This window comes from Camellia sinensis, chromosome 3 (genome assembly GCF_055761805.1).
Source record: "Camellia sinensis isolate YWXY chromosome 3, ASM5576180v1, whole genome shotgun sequence".
NCBI lineage: Eukaryota > Viridiplantae > Streptophyta > Magnoliopsida > Ericales > Theaceae > Camellia > Camellia sinensis.
In genome coordinates this window covers 222,257,371-222,280,192 of record NC_138963.1, presented here as the reverse complement: position 1 = coordinate 222,280,192, position 22,822 = coordinate 222,257,371, and the positions used below count along the sequence as shown (strand labels likewise).

Here is a 22,822-nt window from a genome sequence, read left to right as displayed (position 1 = left end):
TAATGCAACACATGCAATATGCAATTGATAGGCTCGGCTACTAATATGGCATATGGATCGATTTTGATAACATGCGGTTAAACACATATTCAACGAAGTAATTGAAGCGACAATGCAGTTAGAATAATGAATCGAGCCTCGGTGCATGCAATATAAGATGAATGGATGCAAACATAAGGTATGCTAATCGAAACATGTCCCTAATCTAACCATCAAAAACGGATAAATAAAAGGGAGAAAGACGTGGTTAGAAGACATACACATTATTACATTACGCTCTCACGAAGGAAAGTCCGAATGAATAATCTAGCTAACCAAGCTAAGCTAAGCTAATTATTACAAAACTTGAATAAATAGTTAAACTATTTAACTAATTTATTACAACACTTGAATGAATAATTAACTAACTATCTAAGCTAATTAATTAAGAATTTAACTAGGCTAAACTAATTAAATATTACAACATCAACTAATTAGCTACAACTAATTAGACTAATTAAATATTACAACATAATTTATTCACAAATATCACAATAATACTAATGAAACAATTAATTGCATTTGATAATAACATAATGGAAGATGGATGAAGGTTACATGCGCATCGCTTGAAAGCTACTCTGTCTGCCCAGGCCATCTCTGTTTCACCTTCAGCCACTGCCTCTGTTTCTGCAAAATTGCACTGCTAGCCACACACCAAGGGCTGACAGTGCATCACTGATGGCCGGCCGTGTATCCATTTTGTGCAAAGCTCTGTTTATGTGCTCTGAGGTGAAATCAATGCAGATAGAGCATTTTCAAACTCTGTTTGTCCGTCCTTCCTTCTCTGTCATGAGAAATCCTCGAGAGTGGGTTGGAATTGATTCCAAGACCATCAATGAGCAATATGATTGCTTGATGGTCTTGGATGCGATTTTGGACAAAAATCAATGAAATGCAACGAATGAGACCACCCCTCCCTCTTGTCATGGAATAAACTCAAAGAGGGAGGTTGCGACGCTTCAAGAATCATCAAAATGCTTAGCATGTGACAACTCTTGACACAAGGAACTTGGCATAACATCCGACCAAGTTTCAAGTAATTCCAACCATTTTCTTTATGTGCGTCGATCCAATTTTAAACCAATTTGTTTAGTCATTGCCATTCATTAGTCCATTTGTCCATGGTGATTAAGTCCTCTAAAAGGAGAGAAGTATCAAATGGGAAGTAATTCTCAACATGAAAGAGAGATTACACCGTTGACAATGAATCTCCGTAGAGATTAAGCCATTAAGCGCAAAACTCTAGTTCATGTATTGAATAACCATCAACCACTTGAAACAACTCTCAAATGAAAGAAAGGAGTGGCAAGTTGATTATTATAATGAGGTTATTAAACATGGAAATGAGTTGAAAAAAAACTAGAACAACATACAACAAGTTATGCAAGCAAGTTTAGGAGACAACAAATGAACTAATCAAAGCTTGAAGTAATTAAATAAATTAGGACAGCCCTAAAACAACCCCTAAAGTGCAATAAACAGTAGCTAAAACCAAGAGAAAGTAAGTAAAAAGAGTAGAGAAAAAACTATGGAACAAAGCCTAAGGAGGGGTGGCTAACCCCTTCACTTTTTGCAATTTTAAATCACATGTTTCAGCCTCAAAACATTCCAAAAACAGCCTAAAAACTGTGGCTAAAAATGTGTTTAAAAAGCACAAAAAGATAAGCAAAAGCAAGAGATATAAAGCTAGTAAGCAAAATCAAGGAAATGTGGCTAACCCCTCAACTTTTGAGACTTTTAAATCATGTTTTTCAACCTTTACAAACTCTAAAAATCAGTATATAAAGACCAGAAAAATAGTGGAAAAGAGTAGAAGAAGATGAAAGAAGAGAGTGTAAAATTTTACTTTTGAAAGAGAGGTAAGCTCTTAGTTAACAAACTTGATTCCAATACCCTCAAGTTTATGAAAGTTAGCTTGAAATCTCAAAAAAAGCTTTAAGAACAAGCTCCAATGGTGTATGTATTGTGTATGTATAGCTAAAAGGTGATATGAAGTTTGGAAGGGAGATGGATGTTCTTAGCTCTCAAAAACCTTCAAAGCTTTTGGAAATATTTCCTATCCCTCTAGGTTATGAAAATATGTTGTAAATTCTCTACAAGAAAGCTTCAAACCCAAGCTTTAATGGTGTACGGAGGGTGGAAGTTGATTTGGAGAAAAAAAGCGGCTTGAAGGTTCAAGGAGGTTCAAGGATGGTTCATCAATGTCTAAGCCTCTTGGAAGGTTTTTTCTAACCTTAAAATTTGAAGGAAGAGATTCTATTTATAGAATTTGAGCTAATTTGATCCAAAAATATCTTCAAACAAAGATATTTGTTAATTCCGCCAGCTATCTGTCTGACGCCATCGAGGCCCGGCCGGCCCTCAATAATGCACGGCCGGCCTAAAAAGGAGCTCTGGAAAAAATTTCATTGAAGCCCAGCCGGGCCTCGATGAAGCACAGCCGATTCTATGTAGACCCAGCCGGGTCTCAATGACTACACTTCAGGCCCACTTTCAAATGGACATATCTCCTTCATCCGGACTCGATTTTTTGTCATTCTTGAGTCTAAATTGAAGCCTCGGAAGTCTAGTTCCCAATGGTGGAAACCTTACATCTAAATTCTAATTGGTCAGAGAGATATACCTATTTTAGTAAATGTTGCCCATTTTTATCTTAACCGGATTGATTCCCAACTTCCAACAGCCACATCTCCGCCATACGAACTTCGTTTTAGATGATTCTTGAGTCCAAGTGAAGCCCTGGAAGTCTACTTTCCAATGATGGTGGCCTCACAACTAAAGTATAAGTGTGTAAAGAGATAGCCTGGTTTGTGAAGGCTGCTCAGTTCTTTCTCAACGGTTTGATGCTCACCTTTCCTAAACTGGTTTTCTTCCAACCTCTCCTATTTTCTTCAACTCCAAACCTATAAATAAGAAGTTCTAAAAGATTTTTTAAAGAGTTCACCTCTCTTCCATTCATTTCCACTTTGTCCCTACTCAGTTTACCTAAAAGTGTAATGTTTTAAACAAAATGCGAGCCTCGGACATTGTAGAAGCATTTGGAAAAATATTTTGAAAAGAGGGTTTTAAGGTCTAAAATAGTTTGGCCAAAATGGGGTGAAAGGTTTGGGATTAGAGCTTGAATCCAAATTTCTTCACTAAGAATTCAAAAGATTGCATAGTGTAACTTTCATCATCGGTGTTTACAATAAAGCGTCAAAGTCTTAAGGGCGGTCAAAAATGGGGTGTCTATAACTAGGAATCCAAGATAAGCATTGAGCCAAAGTCCGTTGAAGCTAAGCTTCTATAGGGATCAGGTTCGTGCTGGCTATAAAAGTAAGGCACCCTTGTGTGTCTAAGGTATGCTTTGGATATTCTGTCAAGTAAGTTAAACACTATTTGTTATCTTTGAGAGATAGTGATTACTGACTTGATTGTCGGAGTGCCCCCGGGTGGACAAACCACTGCCGGATTCTTATATTTCTGTGACAGGTTGTTCGAGCTTAATTTATTCTGCCAGTGCTCTCCAGCTGAGTTCCCTATTTGGTTGTGTGGTCAAAAATCAACACCCACACACACACACACACACACACATATATATATATATATATATATTTGCTCACAATCCTTTTTTTTTTTTTGTTTTGTTATTATACCTATATCATGGTGAGCATATATTTTACCTATATCATAGTGAGCATAGTTATACACCATGCGAATCACCCAAGCCTCCTCCTTTGGTGCACTACCTAAGCCGCCCCCTCTGGCACACAATCTTAAACTACACATAACTTATACCACGGTATCAAAGCTATAAGTTAAGCTCTTGGTGTTCTTTGCCTTACCGGCGAGCAGCAGCCTTGCCTTGGCCGCCCGCTGGACTTCAAACCATTCCGCTACTATATTTTCCTTTCAGTCTTGTTTAGTGGTGATCTCTTTCTCTATTCGCTGGTTTATTTCTACTTCAAATATCTTTATCATATATATATATATATTTGATTGCAATCCATTTTTTCTTTTTTCTTTTTTCTTTTTTGTGTGTTTCTACAATCCAAGCTGCCCTCTCTAGCGCACAATCTAAGCCGCCTCCTGGCGCACATTCTCAAAAGTTGTCCCTTGGCGCACTTAGTTATCTGTTGCCATCATCGTTCAGCACCATGTCATGAGTTATGTGTGTACCACGCTTGCTGGTTCAACATTCAGTTCTCTACAACGGCCCAACATGACCACTTTAAATTGTCTCGACATTGATTTCAATACAATAGTCTAGCATGACCCCGTAAACTGTCCCGACATTGATTCTGGTTAGCTCCTACAACGGTGTGACCCCTTTAAACTGTCTCGACATTGATTCCGATTAGCCAATCTCTACAATGGTCCGGCATGACCTCGTAAACTGTTCCGACATTGATTCTAGTTTGCTTCTACAATGGTCCAACATGACTATAAACTGCCTCCCGGCATTAGCTCCGGCCTCTGATCTCGGCATTAGTTCCAACTAGTTTCTATATCAGTCCAGCACGATCTTAAACTGTCCCGGCACTAGTTTTGGCCAGTTCTTACAATGGTCCGACATGACCATAAACTGTTTCCCAGCATTAGTTTCGGCCTCTGATCTATTTCAAGCGCCCTTGCACTCTCATTTGGATTTTGCAATCTATTTACTTTTTTATTTTATTTAGTTTTATTTCATGTTTTAGTTTCTCTCTCCAAACTGAAGATGTTTATCCTTCTTGAGTCTGAAGGGGGATGTTAATGTATATATGGTATTCCTATATATATTAGGTATTGATTATATACATGTTTTGGTTTCTCTCTCCAAACTCAATATGTTTATCCTCCTTGAGTTTGAGGGGGGATGTTAATGTATATGTGGTATTCCTATATATATTAGGTATTGATTTCCTAGATATATTTGAGAATAATCATAGTTAGGTTTTTTGTAGGATACTCTTTCTCATAAGTAGGTTTCTAGTAGGATACTCTTTCTCAGCTTATTGTAGACGTCCCCGAACGCCCCGGGAGGATGAGTCCCCCCGTTCTGTTTGTTTTGCGGGTCTACTACAGTTCAGGACTCTTAATTTGTCACGGTTCTAAATATGAACCAAAGAGTCCAAATCTGGCAAATCGTTTTGAGAAAACAAATTTTGAAAAGAAGTGCCAAACATGGACTGCTTTGCCAGTTACAGAGTCTCCACCTAAATATTTTGTTTTGGGAAATTTAGGAAACCCTGACTTGGTGCCAAATGCCACGTGTCTGTCATCACCAAAGTTGCCTCGGCTCGGGAGCTTGGGTACGATTGGGTAAGGTCAGCTATGAGCACCCCCTCTCGCCCGATCCTAAGATCGGCCTCTACTAACCGTGATATCTGTTTTTGAAAACGTTATGTGTTCTTATTCCGGTTATTAGCCTAGAATTACTATGTTATGCGCACAGCAAACAAGTATAGACCAAATTGCCTAAATTGGAACAAAACATTTCATGCTTGTTTTGAAAATAGTTTGCTACTCGCAAGTAGGCTGAAATGTAGGTTTTGCCACCCTCAAGTGGGCTTTAGAAAAGATGGTTTTGCCACTATCTAGTGGGCTTAAAACTCACAGTTTTAATGCATTATCCCAATTTAGTTAATTCAACCTCCATCCACAGGCATTCAAGCAGTTATATCACATAAGCAGCTAGCCTCATGGTAATCATGCTATTGTGGCAACACTCACACACATGCAAGGATGCTAAAGCATAAATGCTTACCTAGTACTTCGTACCAAAACAAGAACATGTTAGAAATCATGCATGATCCAAGTCCATGTTTAAATGCGTAATGCAACGCATACGGAATGTCACTAGAGTAGGCTCGGCTAGTCTATAAATGACATATGAAAATGCACAAGTAGCATGTATTCAAGTTAGATTTGAAATACTTATGCAGTTAGTATGATGCGCCGAGCCTGGTGCATGCAATACTGATGAATGATGCACGCATGCATAGCATAAGGTATGCTAAAGTAAACATGTCCTAATACTAACCATCAAAAGCAGGTAAGTAAAAGGGAGAAAGAAGTGGAGGTTGGAAGACATGCACACACGCACCCACACTTATTACAGATTTGCCCTCGCTCGGAGGGACCAAAAGAATAATACAAGTTAATTAACCTACAAGCTAATTAAATATTATAGACCAATTAATTAATTAACAAATTAACTAATCTAATGAAAGCAGTAAACGGCCTCGGGAAGAGGGCCCAATGCAATGCGCGCTCGGCTCCGCTCGGAAAGTCACTGCCATGCACAAGTTGCCTCTGCTTTGACTGTTCTGCTTCTCTGAAAATTGTACAACTCCCAAGGTTGCTTCTCTGAGTGTTTTGGAACACCACCGGCTGTGTGGGATCATCACCGGCCATTTGGAATGGTCATCGGTTAAACATTATGCTCTCGGCCAAACACTCTTTGCCGGTCGGCACTCAACACTGCCGGCCGACCAAATATTCCTGCAAAAATTGGTTTGACAACAGCAGAGGGTAGACAAGGCATGGCAATGTATTTCAAGCAAATGTATGCACCAACCACACTCCCTATCATGCAAGGGACTCAAGGGAGCATGGCCCTCGACCCTCGGGCCATCAATCACGCATTTCAATGCATGATGGCCCAAAAGCCAAGTGTGTAACTTCGATATCAAATGAAATGCAAGCACAAAACACATCAAAGGGCCCCAACCCCTATCATGGTTGATCAAGAGGCAAGGGATGCATGGTCAATGAAATGCAACCTAGGCATGGAGGCTAAGTATGCAACATGAACATGCAAATAAGCAATGTATACTAGGCACGCAACCTAAACATGTAAGCAAACATAGCGTGCAACAACATGCGATGATGGACTCAAACTAACATGGATAGCTCGCAAGCATGCCAAAATCAGTGGCCATGTGATGAAAATGAGGCAACCAAGATGTATGCAAACATGCACAATGCAATGGCCCCGAGTCTAAGGCACAAAACACAACTCCACAAAGGCATTGAAAGGATGAATTATGGCATACAATGGCATATGTTCCAGCACTGAAGTATGATGCTAAACAGCCCCGAAACATGGAAAAATGGCATCCGATGCATGAGATGGAACCCGCAACTCGAAACAAGGCACACAGAATGACTTATAGCTATACAAAGCATGCATTATTTGATCATGAAGCATGAAGACAGATGCAAGATAGTCCCAAAACATGCATATTTTCAGTTTATAACAAGTCTCAAAAATGAACACAAATAGGGCTAATCTATCATGCAAGAAAAGGCCTAAAAGAGAGATTAAACATAAAGGGGACAGCAGCTGGCCCCAAATGGCAAAGAGCCCTTAAACAAAGTTGAAGAGGGGCTCAAAAAAAGATACTTTATAGTTTACATCAAGCCACGAAAATAATCACAAATAAGGCCAAACTATCATGCAAGAAAAGGCCTAAAAGAGGGGTAAAGAGACAAGTGGTAGCTGCTGTTCTCGAACAGAGGAGAGCCCTTCAACAACGTTGAAGAGAGGCTCAAAAAAAGATATTTCACAGTTTATGGCGAAGTCCAAAACAGCTTACAGGTAAGCCTAAAGTACTATGCAAAAATTGGCCTAAAAGAGAGATAAAGAGGTAAGTGGTAGTAGATGGTCTCAAACAGAAAAGAGCCCTTCAACAAAGTTGAAGAGGGACTCAAAACATGTAACTTTAAAGTTTGGGTCGGAGCCCAGAAATGCTTGTAAGTAAGACTAAGATATCATGCAAGATAGAGCTTCAAAGAGGGAGAAGAGGACTTACCCTTGTAGCACAGCAATGCAGCAGCTTTTGGTCCCAAAAATCAATCCCTTAGCCTCTGAAAATGATCTCCAAGAACCTCCAAGCAATGGTGGAAGTGTGTGGTTGTGAGATGGTGTGTAAAGAGCCAAGAGTAATGGACTTTTGAGCTTTGGAGAAGAGAGCTATGGAGAAAGAAGGGTGTATCTATCAGATATATATGTATATCTCTGATTTTTTGTTCAACCCTTGACAATGGAGGAGGAGAGTTTCTTATATAGACAAGCCAAGTGGCTTGAAGCTTATAAGACAAGCTTAAGAGAAATGGTCAAAGGGGGGCAAAGAGGGGTCAAGGCTTATCAAGGAAGCTAAGGCAAAGGTGCAAGCTTCTTGAGGAAGCCAAGACAAGGGGTCAAAGCTTCCTCAAGAAGCCTTGAGCAAAGGGTGCAAAAAGAGGGGTCAAAGGTGGTCAAAGGTGCAAAATAGCCACAACTATGCATGGGGGGACGGGTCTGTGCACTCCAGCTGGCACAGCTGGCATGCACCATGCTTGAGGGGTGCAAAAGGGTCATATCGGCCATGAAAGGAGGTCATCGGCCAAATAAATGGCCGGTCGGCACAAAAAATGGCCGGCCTGCTATTTGTTCTGGCCGGTCGGCTAAATTGATGGTCGGTGGTGGCTGCCAAGGCCAAAACGTGGCCGGTGGGTGTCCAAATTGAAGCCCCAGAAGTTAGCTTTCCAATGGCACAAACCTTGCATTAAAATTCCTCCTATGAAAAAAGTTATGCCCATTTTGGTGAAGCCGCGCAGATTCGATCCAACCGGGATGATACCCAACTTCAACCAATCATATCTCCCCCACCCGGACTTGGCTCTAGGAGATTCTTGAGTGCAAAATGAAGCCCCGGAAGTAAGATTTCCAACGGTGGTGGCCTCATAGCTAAAATCCAAGTATGCAAATGAATAAGCCCGATTCAGCGAGGGCTGCTCAACTCTCTCTTACCCGGATTCATGCCGAACTTCTCCCAAACTAGTTTTCTCCTCTCCTTTCCTCTTTTCTTCAACTCCAAACCCCTAAACAAAGTGTTTTGAAAGATTTTTTTCAAATATTTCATCTCTCTTTCATTCATCTCCAACTTGTCCTTGCTCGGTTTACCGAAAAGCGCAACATTTACCGAAATGTGAGTGTCGGAACATTGTAGGAGTTTTATTTTCAAAACATTTTGAAAGAGAAGATTTTAAGATCTAAAATCTTTTGATCAAGATTGTTTTGGTCCAAAAGGGGTGTGAAGTTGGGATTTGACTCTCTCATTGCTGACGAATTTGAACCTTTGCCCTGCACACCTTTTACCACCAAGTAAACCATCAATAACGCCCAAGTCTTAAAGGCGGTCAAAAAAATGGGGTGTCTACACCTATATATACAGGCCTTCTATTGTATAGGAAAAATTAATTAAATACAATACATATTATTTCCTCTCTCTCTCTCTCTCTCTCTCTCTCTACTATTCTAACATTACTAACAAGGCTAATTATGCATGAGAAATAAAAATTTTAAAAACAAAACAAAAACAACAACAACATGAAACATTGTTTATTAAATTAAAAATAATGTTTAATTTTTGCACTTGGGGTGTCAATTTTTGACCACACTACCAAACAAATAACTCAGTTGGAGAGCACCGCCGGAATAGATTAAGCCGAACAACCTATAACAAGAACATGAGAAGTCCGCGGTGGTTCGTCCACTTGGGGACACTTCGACGATCAAGTCAGTAAACAATATCTCTCACAGATAGCAAATAGTGCTTAAACTCACAAGAAAGAACTTAGCTCAGACCCACGAGGGTGCCTTGCTTTTATAACCAATAGTGACCTGATCCCTTTAGGAGTCTCACTTCAATGGACTCAGGCTCAATACTCATCCTGGACCCTCATCTAGATAGAGATAAACTCTTCTGGAGCCTCAGCTTTATCCAGACTGAGATCTTCCTCTGCTCTAGGACTCTTGTCCCTTATCTGCTTATCTCAGAATCTGGCATCTCCGTAGATGACCTCGCCCTAGCCGAGATCATCTCAGCAGCGTAACCAAGCCACGTGGCACCTCAATTGACACTTCGGCGTCACCTTGGCCACGTGCAGTCATTCGCAAAATACTTTCCCATAATTGCCCCTAGGTTCTATTACCTCGGTAACCTGAAGTGATGGAACCTACATCATTGTCCACACTACCTGTCAGTTAAAAATTTATTTTTCTTTTTGACCGAGTATAGACACCCCATTTTTGACCGCCCTTAAGACTTGGGCGCCACTGATTGATCACTCAATGATGAATGTATACACTTGTCAAATGCTTGATTTTCTCAACAAGAAACCTCAGTTTTGAACCTACAAACCTTGTGCCTTGTTTTGAACCAAAATAGTAGTTTTCAGGCCTGTGCATCCAGGGACCTACAGACCTACTAGTGTGGCCTGCCGCCCACTTAGGTAAATTTTCAAATCTTTTTGCCAGTTGTGCCAGCTGTCTCCACAAATGCATGCACTGCGCCAGCTGTGTTTATATAGATATTTCTGAGGTGGTCTCATATATTTCCATAAATAGATGACTCCCTCTCATTTTTTTAGGGTTAGAAAATTTTGGAGAGCAAAAGTTTTGGAAAATATTTTTCTTTCTATATTTCTCTCTCTCCCTTACAACTTACATAACCTTTGCCTAGACACTCTAAACCAAACCTTGAGGGATCTTTGCTGAGGTGCTCAAACTTGCATTTTAGCACTTGAGAGTGTGAAATTAGTGGTTTAGGAATTCAAGGGATCATTCATCTTCAAGAGATATACATTCTAGTTCTTTTGTACCATCTTTTTCTCATTTTTTCTTGTTGTTTTTAATTTTTTTATCACCTGTATTTTTGGCTAAAACTTGTGGTTTAAAGCCATTAAAGGTAGAGGGGTAGATCACCCTTCTTTGAACCTTGTTTCATAGGCTTTTACCCTTTGTGTTTCCCACCTTTTTATCAACTTTTTTTGAACTTTTACCATTGGTTTTAAGAGTTTTCCAGAGGCTAAAAATCATTTTTTAAAGTGCCAAAAATGGAGGGGGTAGCCCCCCCTCCTTGTGGTTGTTTATTAGCTTAATTGCTCCATGATTTTAGCTTCCTCTTTTAACTGCTTTTACTTTAATTCCAGCACTATTTTGGGCTAATTTAGGACTATTTTTATGTGTTAGTTCCATTTATGCTTTGTATTGTGTGCTTGTAGTGTAATGGTCCTCATAGGCTTGGTGGTTTAGGCCTTAGCCACCAACCTATTTGAGTTGATAGCATTTATTTCTTACTTTCCATACTTGTGTTCACCTCTAAGCATCTCTGCAATCTCCCTCCTTTCTTGGCCTTTTCTCTTTGTTTTGAGAGTTGCTCCAAAATGAGTGTTGTTTAAGCTTTAAGGGTGATATTGTGCTTAATGGTTTACTCCCTTTTTGGGTTCATTACTAACTGCATGATCTCCCTCTCATGCCTAAAAAAATATTTGGTTTGACATTTTTCTCTAACAGTGGACTTAAAGCTCATTATTGAACTTAATTGACTAATGAATGAAAGGTAATTAAAATGGAGTAATAAAATTAGGGTTAAAATGAAGCAAGATAATAAAGTGGTTTGGGTTCAATCAGACGTCAATTGAATCTATTGAGTCTTGAGTCATTTCATACTTGTCAGTGATGAAAACAATTCAAGAGTCAATGTTAACCCCTTCCCTTGATCAATCCATGATAGGGAGGAGGTTTTGTTGGTCTTTCCTTACCATTTATTGAAATTGTATCCCTTGGTTCATAAGTCATCACGCAATGCAATTACGTTGATTGATGGCTCGCAAATCAAGCCTACCCCTTCTTTGAGTTGTTTCATGATAAGGAGACGCAGGGTGGACAAATATCCCCTGAGAATGCTCTGTTTGTGCTCTGTTTATTTTCTGTTACAGTAGGAGAAATCCAACATTAGTGGTTAGCCTGCCAATATTTTTGGCCTGTCAGCCACTTTTTCCAACAAGGCAGTGTACTATTTCCTGCAGAACAAAGCAGAAATTGAGGTGAAAAATCAGTGCAATCTCCTGACTGTGCAGCAAAAGCATTCTGGTAGCAAAAGGAAGAGCATTTTCTAGTGAAAATCCACATCCATGCGTGAACCATCCCTCGATTCTTGGGATCCATTAAAATAATGTTGTAATAGTAGTATGATGTACTTAAAGTAGTGAACTTGTAACTAATTACTTAGTTTAGTTTGAATAGCTAGTTGATTTTGTGTTGTATTTAATTAATTAGATAAAGTAGTTAGTTAATTTGTAGTGTTGTAATAATTAGCTAGCATAATTAATTTATTTCATTTGGGTTGTAATAGATTAGTTAATTCGTAGTAATTAGCTAGGACATTCATTCGAACCCTCTTGCACGAGGGCAAAAATGTAATAATGTGTATGTCTTCTAACCCCACGTTTTTCTCCCTTTTATTTACACGCTTATGATGGGTAGCTTAGAATATCATGTTTCTTTTAGCATTTTCCATGTTTGCATCCATTTGTTTTGCATGCATGAGGTTCGGCTCATCATTCTAACTAAGCATCGTAGTTTACATACTTCGTTGAAAACGTGTTGAAAACTTCATACTATCAAGTCGTTTCAAATGCCATACTAGTAGCCAAGCCTATTAATTATATCTTGTATGTGTTGCATTAAGCATATTTTGCATTAGTTAGGACCATGTATTTTTCTAACAATTTTCTCTTTTGGCTCACCTCGGGAATTGGGGTAAGCATTTATTGATTTAGCATATTGCATGCGTGTGATTGTCGCCGTGATAAGTGTGAATACCATGAGGCTAAGTGCTTAAATGCTTAAATGCTTAAATGCTATGTCTGCTTGAATGACTGTGGATGTAGGCTAATTGCTTGAATTGGAATAATTTGAGTAATGTGCATATGAAATCACTTTTTCAAGTGGTACATATTCGAAACAATCTTCAAAAAACAAATTTGAAATCAAATGTTACAATTTTTGCAAATTAGTCTATACTTGTATGCAACACATAGCAAAGTTAGTCTAATAATCAGAAAAGAGCATATAATGTAAATAAGAATTACATCATAATTAGTAGAGGCTGATCTTTGATCGGGCTAGTGGGGTGCTCAATTCATGACCTTCCCCTCTCGTACCTAAGTTTCCGAGCCGAGACACTTTGGTAATGGCACATAAGTGGCCTTTGGCACGAGTCTTGGGTTTTCTAAATTTCTCAAAAATATTTAGGTGGCAACTCTGTATCTGGCAAAGTAGTCTGTTTTTGGCATTGTGATTCAAAATCGATTTTTCAAAAGAATTGTCGGACTTGGATTCATTTGTGTTTATCTATTTCACATTGCACTTGTGGAATCAGATTCAGAATCACAAGAGTCCAAAATGTAAAGCTAGTAGTATCCGAAAGGAGCACGAAAAGTCAAGCTACTGTTTCTGGCGAATCTACTGGGGAAATTAGAGAACTTGACTTAAACTTCATGATGTGAAATTTTATCTACACTTATAAGTTCTTTGCATTGCATTTGCATTGGTGCTCTTAAGTCACTATGTTTGCCATCTGCTATTCCTGAATGGTTTGCCGGAGGCTTGCCCAAAAGATTGCCAAAAGGCTTACTGGTCGGGGGCTCTACTGTAATAACCTAGATTTTTAATTATTCTGTAAAATTTAAACTAATATTATTTAATCACAGTTAGGAAAAATATATAATTTATTATATATTATTATGTGTAATTTTGTAAAATAATATTATTAAAAATTTAGGGGTCAAAGTATAAATAAATAATAATAATATTAATAATTAGTGTGGTAGTAAAATAATTAATCAATTTTCTGTTGGCATATAATAGAGTGTAATTTAATTAGGGATTAAATTATTTATATAGTTACATTAAAAATTTGGGCCACAGTAAATTTAATCTAAAGTTAAATATTTTGGATAAGAATGAATTAATGATAAGCGAATGGGACTTAAACACGTGGCAGCCGTGGCTTGGTGCCCACGGCTCCTTTCTATATATGAGGAGAGAATGTGCTCAGAAGGTAAGCAAGAAAGGAAAAGAAAAGAAAGAAAAGGAGCGAAAGAAAGAAAGAGGGAGGGAGAGAAAGGAAGAAAAGGGAGAAAAAAATAATGGAAGCTGAAAGGGTCTTTGGTGGTGGAAAGAAAGAGTGGGGTATTAAAGTTAAGGTGAGTTATATTATACCTTGAGTTACCAAAATGTATTTTACTTATGTTTTGACTTACCATATTTATTTTATACAAGTTATGTTTTATAAATTATTATAAACTATATTAAATGTACTGGGAGCAAATATTCTGCAGAGCCCGTACTCCTTTCCACCAAGCTCCTTATCAGTCCGATCGACCTGTGAACACAACGGCAGTGAGCTACTCGGCGGTGTGTGGCCGAAAAACCCCTCCGATGGTCAAGTTAGCACATACTCAGGGTTCTAGAGAGAAATGAGAGAGTTGAGTGTTTAGGTTATTCTCATCAAATTATGTTCCATCCCTAGCATGGGAGGCGCAGACTCGCTTATATTCTTTCTGCGCCCAGATCTGCTCCTATTAGTCTCTTGACACGTTGTGCTGCTCTTCCATTTGTCAGCACAAATCCTGCAATCACCACCTAACCAAATCGTCAGGCTATGCTAGCGGAGCTTTACAGACCGGCGGAACCACCTTGGCCTTTCACGACCGCACTATGCAGCGTACCCGAGTGCTCCATTTGCCGAACTCCATACAGCTGAGGTCGATAGCATTCTGGCATAACCAAGCTAATTGTGCTCCCACAAAACCTGGGTAGCAGAAGCCTGTCTCGGTAAAGGTGGACCTCGGGGATGGGCCTCGACCGAGCAATTTCCAATCTGGGGAAGCTCGGTCCAAAACATGAGACCGTCCTCAGGCCCTGGCCACGACTGAGTGAGATCAGCCCCGGGTAAGCCCAAGTTAGCTAAGCCCAAACTTGCTTGGCCCCATCCTATCCGGCTTCTTCCACAGCCCAAAGCCAGACTATAAATCTCTCTCTCAATTGCCCCTTAATTCCGTCCGTAAAAGCGTGACTGGGATTACATGATCCGACTGGGGTAGATTCTTCCTCGGTCCTTAACTTGCAAAGCCTCAACCGTGCTAAATCCTGATCTCGATTTATCAGTTTGCTCAGCTGACGCCTCAACTCGCCTTCCTGTCTCTTCAATTCTGACGCCGCCGTCGATTGGGACACGCGTCAATCATTTACTGGCCCTCGAGCAGCCAACCCAATTGTCTCTTCATATTCAAATTTGGGCGGCCTTTTCACTCCTATAAACATGCCAACCCTCCATTCACTTTGTTCTTACTGACTCTCCTTCATTCTAGACATCTTTGAGCTACAGTGCTTGACCTCCATTCTTCTTCTTTTTCTTGGTTCGTGCTTGAAGAGGTAGCCTCTGCCTACAAACTGGTAAGTTCTTCGAATCCTCTTTGTTGCTCTCTTTTTTATTTGGTACTTCACATTCTAGGGCATAAAGTCCATAGGTTTTAGGACATCCCCCCCCCCAAAGACCCTCTCCAGCCCCTGTTCTTTTCACTATTCTTCAATTCCAGTGATGAACACAAGAAGATCTGGAGCAGACCGGGCTCCAAGTCTTCTCTTGATCCCAAAAAACATCAAAACCAAGCAAATTACAAGTTTGCAAAAACCCCTGTAGAAACCGAGGTAGGCAGAGGACTTGACCGCTCGACTGGGCTAACACCTGGTCCGCTTGAGCGGCCGAGCTCCTATGTTTACCTTCGTGACCGAGGTGGTCTGGCACTCTACCTAACCGAGCTAAAGTCAAGCTCGTTTTGCGCGACCGCGCTCCCACTTACACTTACCCTCCTTTTCCTACAGAGTCCAAGGGGACCACACACCAACATCGAGACTCTCAAAGACCGAGCAGCCACCAAACCAAAGTTTGTGCCAAACCACCTCAGCCGCGCTAAAACTAGCCGGCCACACATGGGGCGCTACCGCTTCCTGGTCGACACGCCGATCACTTTAGCTGCGTTCCGGGAAGAATATGGTATCCCAAACGACGTTCACCTAGAGCTCGGTGCCGAGGACACGACCCCGTGGGGCAGATTAGACCAGTGCCCCTTCACCGTGCTTTCCATCATAGAAGGTGGCCTCTGCTTCCCGGTTAACCCGCTGATCTGCGAATTCTTGCGACGCACCGGGCTAGCTCTAATCCAAGTCTCAACCAACACCTACCTCATAATTAACGGGATCTACGAGTTGAACAACCGGCTAGGAACCAATTTAGGAATGGCCGAGATACTTCGCTAGTATACCCTCGGGCATACAGGCGATGGTCTTGCCTATTACTTAAAGATAAGACCGGGCAAGGAGAAAATAGTGACCGATACCCCAGACAAGGACTTATATGACAACGACTTTTTCTGGGTGTCCGGTAATTAAGAAACAGCCGACGTGCCGGGCTGGTTTATCAGCAAGAATTTTGGCGAAACATGTAAGCCGTGCTAACTGCTCGGTTAGATTACTTTCCTTAACCATTTTGTACTAATATGCTTGGTTCCTTTCCTCTTTGTAGCGATTGAGGCTTTGCAAGCCAACTACCATTATCCCAACGAAGCAGCCATCAGAACCGTGCTTCGCTACCGCAACCGGGATTGCCACGAACTCCTCAGTTACGTGCCAATCTACAGGTACTCAGCCCCACGCCGGAGTAAGGTTACATACTTCCTCCGTGCACCATCTCCTCCTCCCGACCCCACATTGCTGGACGTGTCACTTATCCGGTTGATCGAGGCAGAAGAGATGGCCAAAAGAAGCCGCATCAAAAACCTCCTCACTGCGACCTCCACCGAGCTACCGATCATCTCACCCCGCACAGCTGCTGCCGGTCAATCGAGCGGGACCGTAGTTACACTGGCATCTCCTGCCACCAAGCAGGCAAGCAAAGAAAGCCACCGGGCTAGAAAAAGGCCACGTACCGACCCCTCTGTCGAGCTAGTTGCGGAGTTGAACACCGAGCAACCAGTCGTGACAACTGACCCAGCACCGCCATGAAAGCCACAACTCAAGCACCGGGGTAAAGAGATCCCGGCGACTGCCTCGGTCAAAGGTGACAAGGAACGTCTACTCGCCTTTGACCTAACCAAAGCCCTGCTGTTACCGAGCGGCGTGGTAGGCAGCGACCACGTACCGGACACCCGACTGGTGAAGTCTTCAGTTAAGTCCATGACCCGAGTAAGGACTCTACGTACTTTGGTCAAATTTTTCGAAGTGTTTACTCGGTTTTCTTCCTCTGAGAAAGTTTTCTTCTTGCAGGCCATCTAGAAACAACACTTGGTGTTGGAGATGATCCACCGACTCCGGCAAAAGGCAACCGACACTGCCAGCCAGGTTGAACACCTTCAAGCCGAGCTCAGACGATCCAAGGCTTCGCTGGAGATAGCGAATTCTGACAACTCCAGGTTGCTCGGCCAGCTTGGTTTCGCCGAGCAAGAAAGGGACGCCATCCGGACCGAGCTGAAGGCGTTGAATCAATCAAGGAAAGAGGAGCTGGAGGACGCCAACAATGCCGATTTTAAGGAGGCCGAAGAGAACTACACAAAACAAGGTCATGCCACCCAAGATATCTTCTTCAAGGCGAGCTGGAAGGCTGCTTGTGAACAGCTCAGTCAAGGATTTGGGACCGACGTGTTTGCCTCTCCCCCAGCTACCTTCCTGCCGACGTACCTTGTGCCATATGCCAACGACATCTTTAGCGCGTTGCAGGCTGAGGCCGAGGAAGAAGAAGTGGAAGACGCCGAGGAAAATGCCGAGGGTGACAACCACCCAAAGCAGGCTGGCCAGAAACAAACCAGTGTCCAAGAGACCATAACCACGGTTGACCTGGAGGCGACCGCGACCGGGGATGAATTCACAGACCTTTCCCCCTTAGTTTAGTTTTCTTTGTCTTCTTTCTTTTTCGTTTGAAAATATAACCGGGCTAGTGCCCCACCTTTTGTAATGCTATTCCTCATCAATGACAAGTTCTATTTTCGTCAAGTGTTTGCACTGTGTTTAAGCTAAACAACTTCAGCCGGGCAAACGACCTCGGCTAGACAAACCATCGACTCACCCTTAACCAAATTACCAACTTAATCAACCGGAATAAAACATTTCGGTTGCAATCACAAAGTTGTAAAACATCAACTTTTTCAACCGAAGTAAGACATCTCGGTTAGCATCTAAAAGTTGAGTAAATCATCAACTCAACCAACCGGAGTAAAACATCTCGGTTCCATTGTCAAGTTGAGCAAGTCATAAACTCAATCCACCGGAATAAAACATCTCGATTGGAATCTAAAAAAAGTTGAGTATATCATCAACTCAACCAACCGAACTAGAACATCTCAGTTTCAATATCAAGTTGAGCAAGTCATTAAATCAATTCACCGGAATAAAACATCTCAGTTGGAATCTAAAAAAGTTGTGTATATCATTAACTCAACCAACCGGATTAGAACATCTCGGTTTGATTATCAAGTTGAGCAAGTCATCAACTCAATCCATCGGAATAAAACATCTCGGTTGGAATCTAAAAAAGTTAAGTATATCATCAACTCAACCAACCGGACTAGAACATCTCGGTTTCAATACCAAAGTTGAGCAAGTCATCAACTCAATCAACCGGAATAAAACATCTCGGTTAAAATCACGAAATAAGCATCGCAAACAACAAATTGCTTCAACAAAGGTAAGTCACTTCTATTATATTGACAAAAAGAGTATTACATTCCGAAATGCAAGGCAAACAAGTCATTGCTCAAAAGAATAACATAAAAACTATGAAAACTAAAAATAGTACAGTTTGAGGTTGGTTGCATTCCATGGCCGGGGTATGCCTTTGCCGACCAAACCTTCTAAGTGGTATGCCCTTTGCCCGCCAGACCGGTTATCCTGTAGGGTCCTTCCTAGGTTGCCCCTAGCATGCCTTCGCCTGGCACCAGGGTGTTGCCCATGACCTTTCTTAAAACCCAGTCGCCAACTTTAAGCTGTCTGGGGTGCACGGTTTTGTTGTACTTCCTGGACAATTCTTGTTGGTATGCAGCCACTTGAATGAAAGCTTTTTCGCGGCGCTCTTCAGTAAGGTCCAATTCCAGGGCGACTGCTTCAGAATTTTTACTGCGGATGGTGGGCATGCCAATTTCCAATGGGATGATAGCCTCTATGTCGTACGCCAGGGCAAAAGGAGTCTCCCCGGTAGATCGCCTCGGGGTCGTCCGATATGCCCAAAGGACACTTGGGAGTTCCTCGACCCATTTTCCTTTGGCCTTCTCAAGTCTTTTCTTCAATCTGTCAAGAATGGTTTTATTTGATGCTTCGGCTTGGCCGTTGGACTGCAGGTAAGCAGGCGTGGAGTTGTAGAATTCAATCTTCAATTCTTCACAAAATCCTCTGAATAAGCGGCCATCAAATTGGGGGTCATTATCAGAGATCAGAATCTTGGAGACGCCAAACTGCGTTACCACATTCTGCCAGACAAACCATTTGACGTCCTTCTCCTTGATAGTTGCTAGGGGCTCAGCTTCAACCCACTTGGTGAAGTAGTCCATAACGGCAATGAAGAACTTCTAGTTGCTCGGTGCCGTTGGGAGTGGTCCCACTACGTCTAGTCCTCACATCGCAAAAGGCCAAGGGCTTGTGAGGGGAAGGAGTTCTCTGGCCAGTTGGTGAATTTGGTGGGCGAACTTCTGGCACTTCTCACATTTGCGAACATATTTCTAAGCGTCCGCTTGTATGCACGGCCACCAATATCCCTGCGAGATAACGCGGTAGGCCAAAGATCTACCCCCTATGTGACTGCCGCATACGCCTTCGTGAATTTTGTACAGGAAAGCTTCCACGCAGTTTGGGTGTACACACTTGAGATAAGAACCGGTGAAAGACTTCTTGTATGAAGTGCCAGATGGAGAGAGCCAAAACCGCTCTGACTTCACCCGGATTTTATGCACTTCCTTTTTATCGGCCGGAAGTGTCCGCTTTTTCAGGAAGAGGGCAATAGGGTCCATCCAAGAAGGGCCAAGCTCGGTGCAGAGTACTTCTGTCTACTCCGGTTCCTCTATACTAGGCCTTGGAAGAAACTCAATCAGGAGAAGACTGGGAGAGGTTCGGTCAACCATGGAAGCCAGACCGGCCAGCTCATCCGCGCGGCCGTTGTCTTCCCGTCCAATTTGTTGGACCCTAATCGCCTGGAATCGCTTGATATGGTCCCTTACCAGATCTTGGTACTTTGTCATTCTGTCATCCTTAGCTTCGTAAACCCCAGATACTTGGTTGACAACCAGTTGGGAATCGCTGTAGACCATCAGCTCGGACGCGCGCACTTGGAGCGCACTCTTAAGTCCGGCCAGTAGCGCCTCGTACTCGGCCTCGTTGTTTGATGCAGGGAATCCGAGGGTGATAGAATGCTCAATGGTCAGACCATCTGGGGAGACCAAGACTATGCTTAGCCCAGCACCGTGACGATTCGAGGCCCCATCTACAAAAAGTTTCCACATTTCGCCAACAAAGAGCTTTCAACATTCTGAGGGGTCTTGGAAGGCTTGAAGGTTGATGGGATCACGGTCGCTCGGCTGTTCGGCTTCAGGTTCAATGCTGATCGGTTCCACTTCCTCCCCCTTCGGCGACGCAGCACTGGACCTAACAGGTTGGGCTGTTATGCCCAAGTCCGTCGTTGCATCGCCGGGCTGCGGTGACATGTCGGCTGGAGGTTCTATGGCGGGGCGCGTAAGTTTCGCGTCGCCAACACCGCCCTGCTGTACAATTTCGGTAGATTCTGCGTCGGCCTCCTCAGCGACCGTGGTGAGATCCACCGGACATACTTGGTGAATCCCAGGCGAGAACTCGACAACAAAATCTGCCAATGCTTGAGCTTTTATGGCCGTTCGGGGTTGAAACTTAACGTCGAATTGTCCCAACTCAACTGCCCACTTTAGAATTCGACCGGAGAAGTCCGCCCGCTCGAACAAGGCTTTGAGAGAAAACTCGATCAAAATGATGATTGTGTGGGCGTGAAAATAGTGTGCCAATTTCCTGGAGGCCATCATCAATGCTAAGGCAAGTTTTTCCAGCAGCAAGTATCTCGACTCAGCTGGTAGCAAGGTTTTGCTCACGTAGAAGATGGGTAAATGCTGGATACCTGCCGACCGGAGAAGCACTACGCTAACTGCATGCTGGGATACGACCAAATAAAGGTAGAGTTCTTCGCCGGGCTTGGACGTTACCAATGGTGGTGCAGAAGACAAATACTCTTTGAGTTCGGCCAGAGCCCGGTCACACTCCTCGTCCCAAGAAAACTTGGATTTCAAGGCTTGAAAGAAAGGGCGGCAGCGATCTGACGACCGGCTTATGAATCGGTTAAGCGCGGCGGCCATCTCGACCAGATGCCGCACGTCCTTAGCCGAGTTGGGCTGCTTCAATCCTTGTACAGCCCTGATATGTGTGGGGTCTGCCTCGGTGCCTCAGTTTGTGACTAGGAAACCCAAGACTTTTTCAGATCCCATGCCAAAGGCACATTTAGATGCATTCAGGCGTAGCTTGTGCTGTTTGAGGATGGCAAACATCTCGGCTAGGTCGGACAAGTGGTCTGCTTGATGCCGGCTTTTAACCACCATGTCATCGATATAAGCCTCCATCATCCAACCTAACAGAGGAGCAAACATTTTGGTCACCATCCTTTGTAAAGTTGCCCCGGCGTTCTTCAAACCAAAAGGCATGACTCAGTAGCAGAAGAGTCCCCGTGGAGTAGTGAAAGAGGTGATCTCACGGTCGGGGCCATGCATGGCAATCTGATGATAGCCGCGGTAAGCATCCAAGAAACTGAGCCTGTTATATCCGGCCGTTAGATCTACCAACTGGTCTATTCTGGGCAGGGGAAAGCTGTCTTAAGGGCATGCTTGATTGACGGTCTTGTAGTCGATGCAAACTCGCTACTTTCCATTCTTCTTGGGCACTACGACCTTGTTTAAAATCCACCGAGAGTAGTGCACTTCCTGTATAACCCAAGCTTCAAGCAAGTTCTTTACCTCTTCTGCGACTACCTCGGCGTGATGTAGTGCCGATCTCCTGGTTCTCTGAATGACCGGCCTTGCATCGGGAAAAACATTGAGGTGATGACAAATAAAGTTCGGGTCGATGCCGGGCATGTCATAGGGCGACCATGCGAAGACTTCGATATTTGCCATCAAGAATTCTACCGTCTCGGTCTTTTCTTGGGCGGTAAGGCTTGAGTTGAGCAAGAAGAACTTGTTTGGGGTTTCAGTGTCAATCTGCACTTCTACCAACTCCTCAACAGCTTTGTCCTCAGCCTTGGCGCCCACATCTTCAAGGACTCTACGGTCTTTCGGTTCTTCCATCATTTGGACGAAACCTTGGGCAGCTCAGCTCCCGTTCACTGCCACGAAGCATTGTTTCAACATAACTAGATCGCCCTAAACTTCCTCAATTTCCCCCATAGTCGAGGGGAATCTCATAACCTGGTGGTAGGTCGACGCCACAACCTGCATAGCGTGAAGCCATCCCCTACCGAGGATTAGATTGTACGTAGACAGCACCTGCAATACCCAGAACTCCACCTGCTTGATCACGGATCCGGCTTTGACCGGTAGAATTATCTTTCCCAAAGGCCACTCCAGTTGTAAGTTGAAACCAACTAGTGGAGAAGTTGCCGGAGCCAAGTCTGTATCGCAGAGTTTGAGTTGTTTAAACACGTCGTAGTACATGATCTCGACCGAGCTTCCCTAGTCGATCAAGATGCGCTTGACATTAAATTCTTTGACGCGGAGTGTGACTACTAAGGCATCGTTGTGTGGCGTTTGAATACACTCTAGGTCCCTTGTGGAGAAGCTAATCACGTCTTTTTCCTCAGTCTTCCCCCTTTTGATCGCGGGCTGGACTGATAGAACTTCCCGCATGTGTTCCTCCTTTTTTATCATTCCT

At 42.8% G+C, this 22,822-nt stretch overlaps 2 protein-coding genes across 2 annotated transcripts; both read right to left on the bottom strand.

Moving 5' to 3' along the window:
- Positions 1-18,795: 18,795 nt before the first annotated feature.
- On the bottom strand, positions 18,796-19,437 carry LOC145822257 (uncharacterized). The gene is made up of 2 exons (XM_082918877.1): positions 19,351-19,437; positions 18,796-19,221 (listed from the first exon to the last, which is right to left on the bottom strand). The coding sequence occupies exons 1-2, from the start codon at positions 19,435-19,437 to the stop codon at positions 18,796-18,798; spliced, it is 513 nt and encodes a 170-aa protein (XP_082775003.1).
- A 492-nt stretch (positions 19,438-19,929) lies between these two features.
- LOC145822256 (uncharacterized) lies at positions 19,930-20,382 on the bottom strand. Its single transcript, XM_082918876.1, has one exon. The coding sequence runs from the start codon at positions 20,380-20,382 to the stop codon at positions 19,930-19,932; it is 453 nt and encodes a 150-aa protein (XP_082775002.1).
- Positions 20,383-22,822: the final 2,440 nt, after the last annotated feature.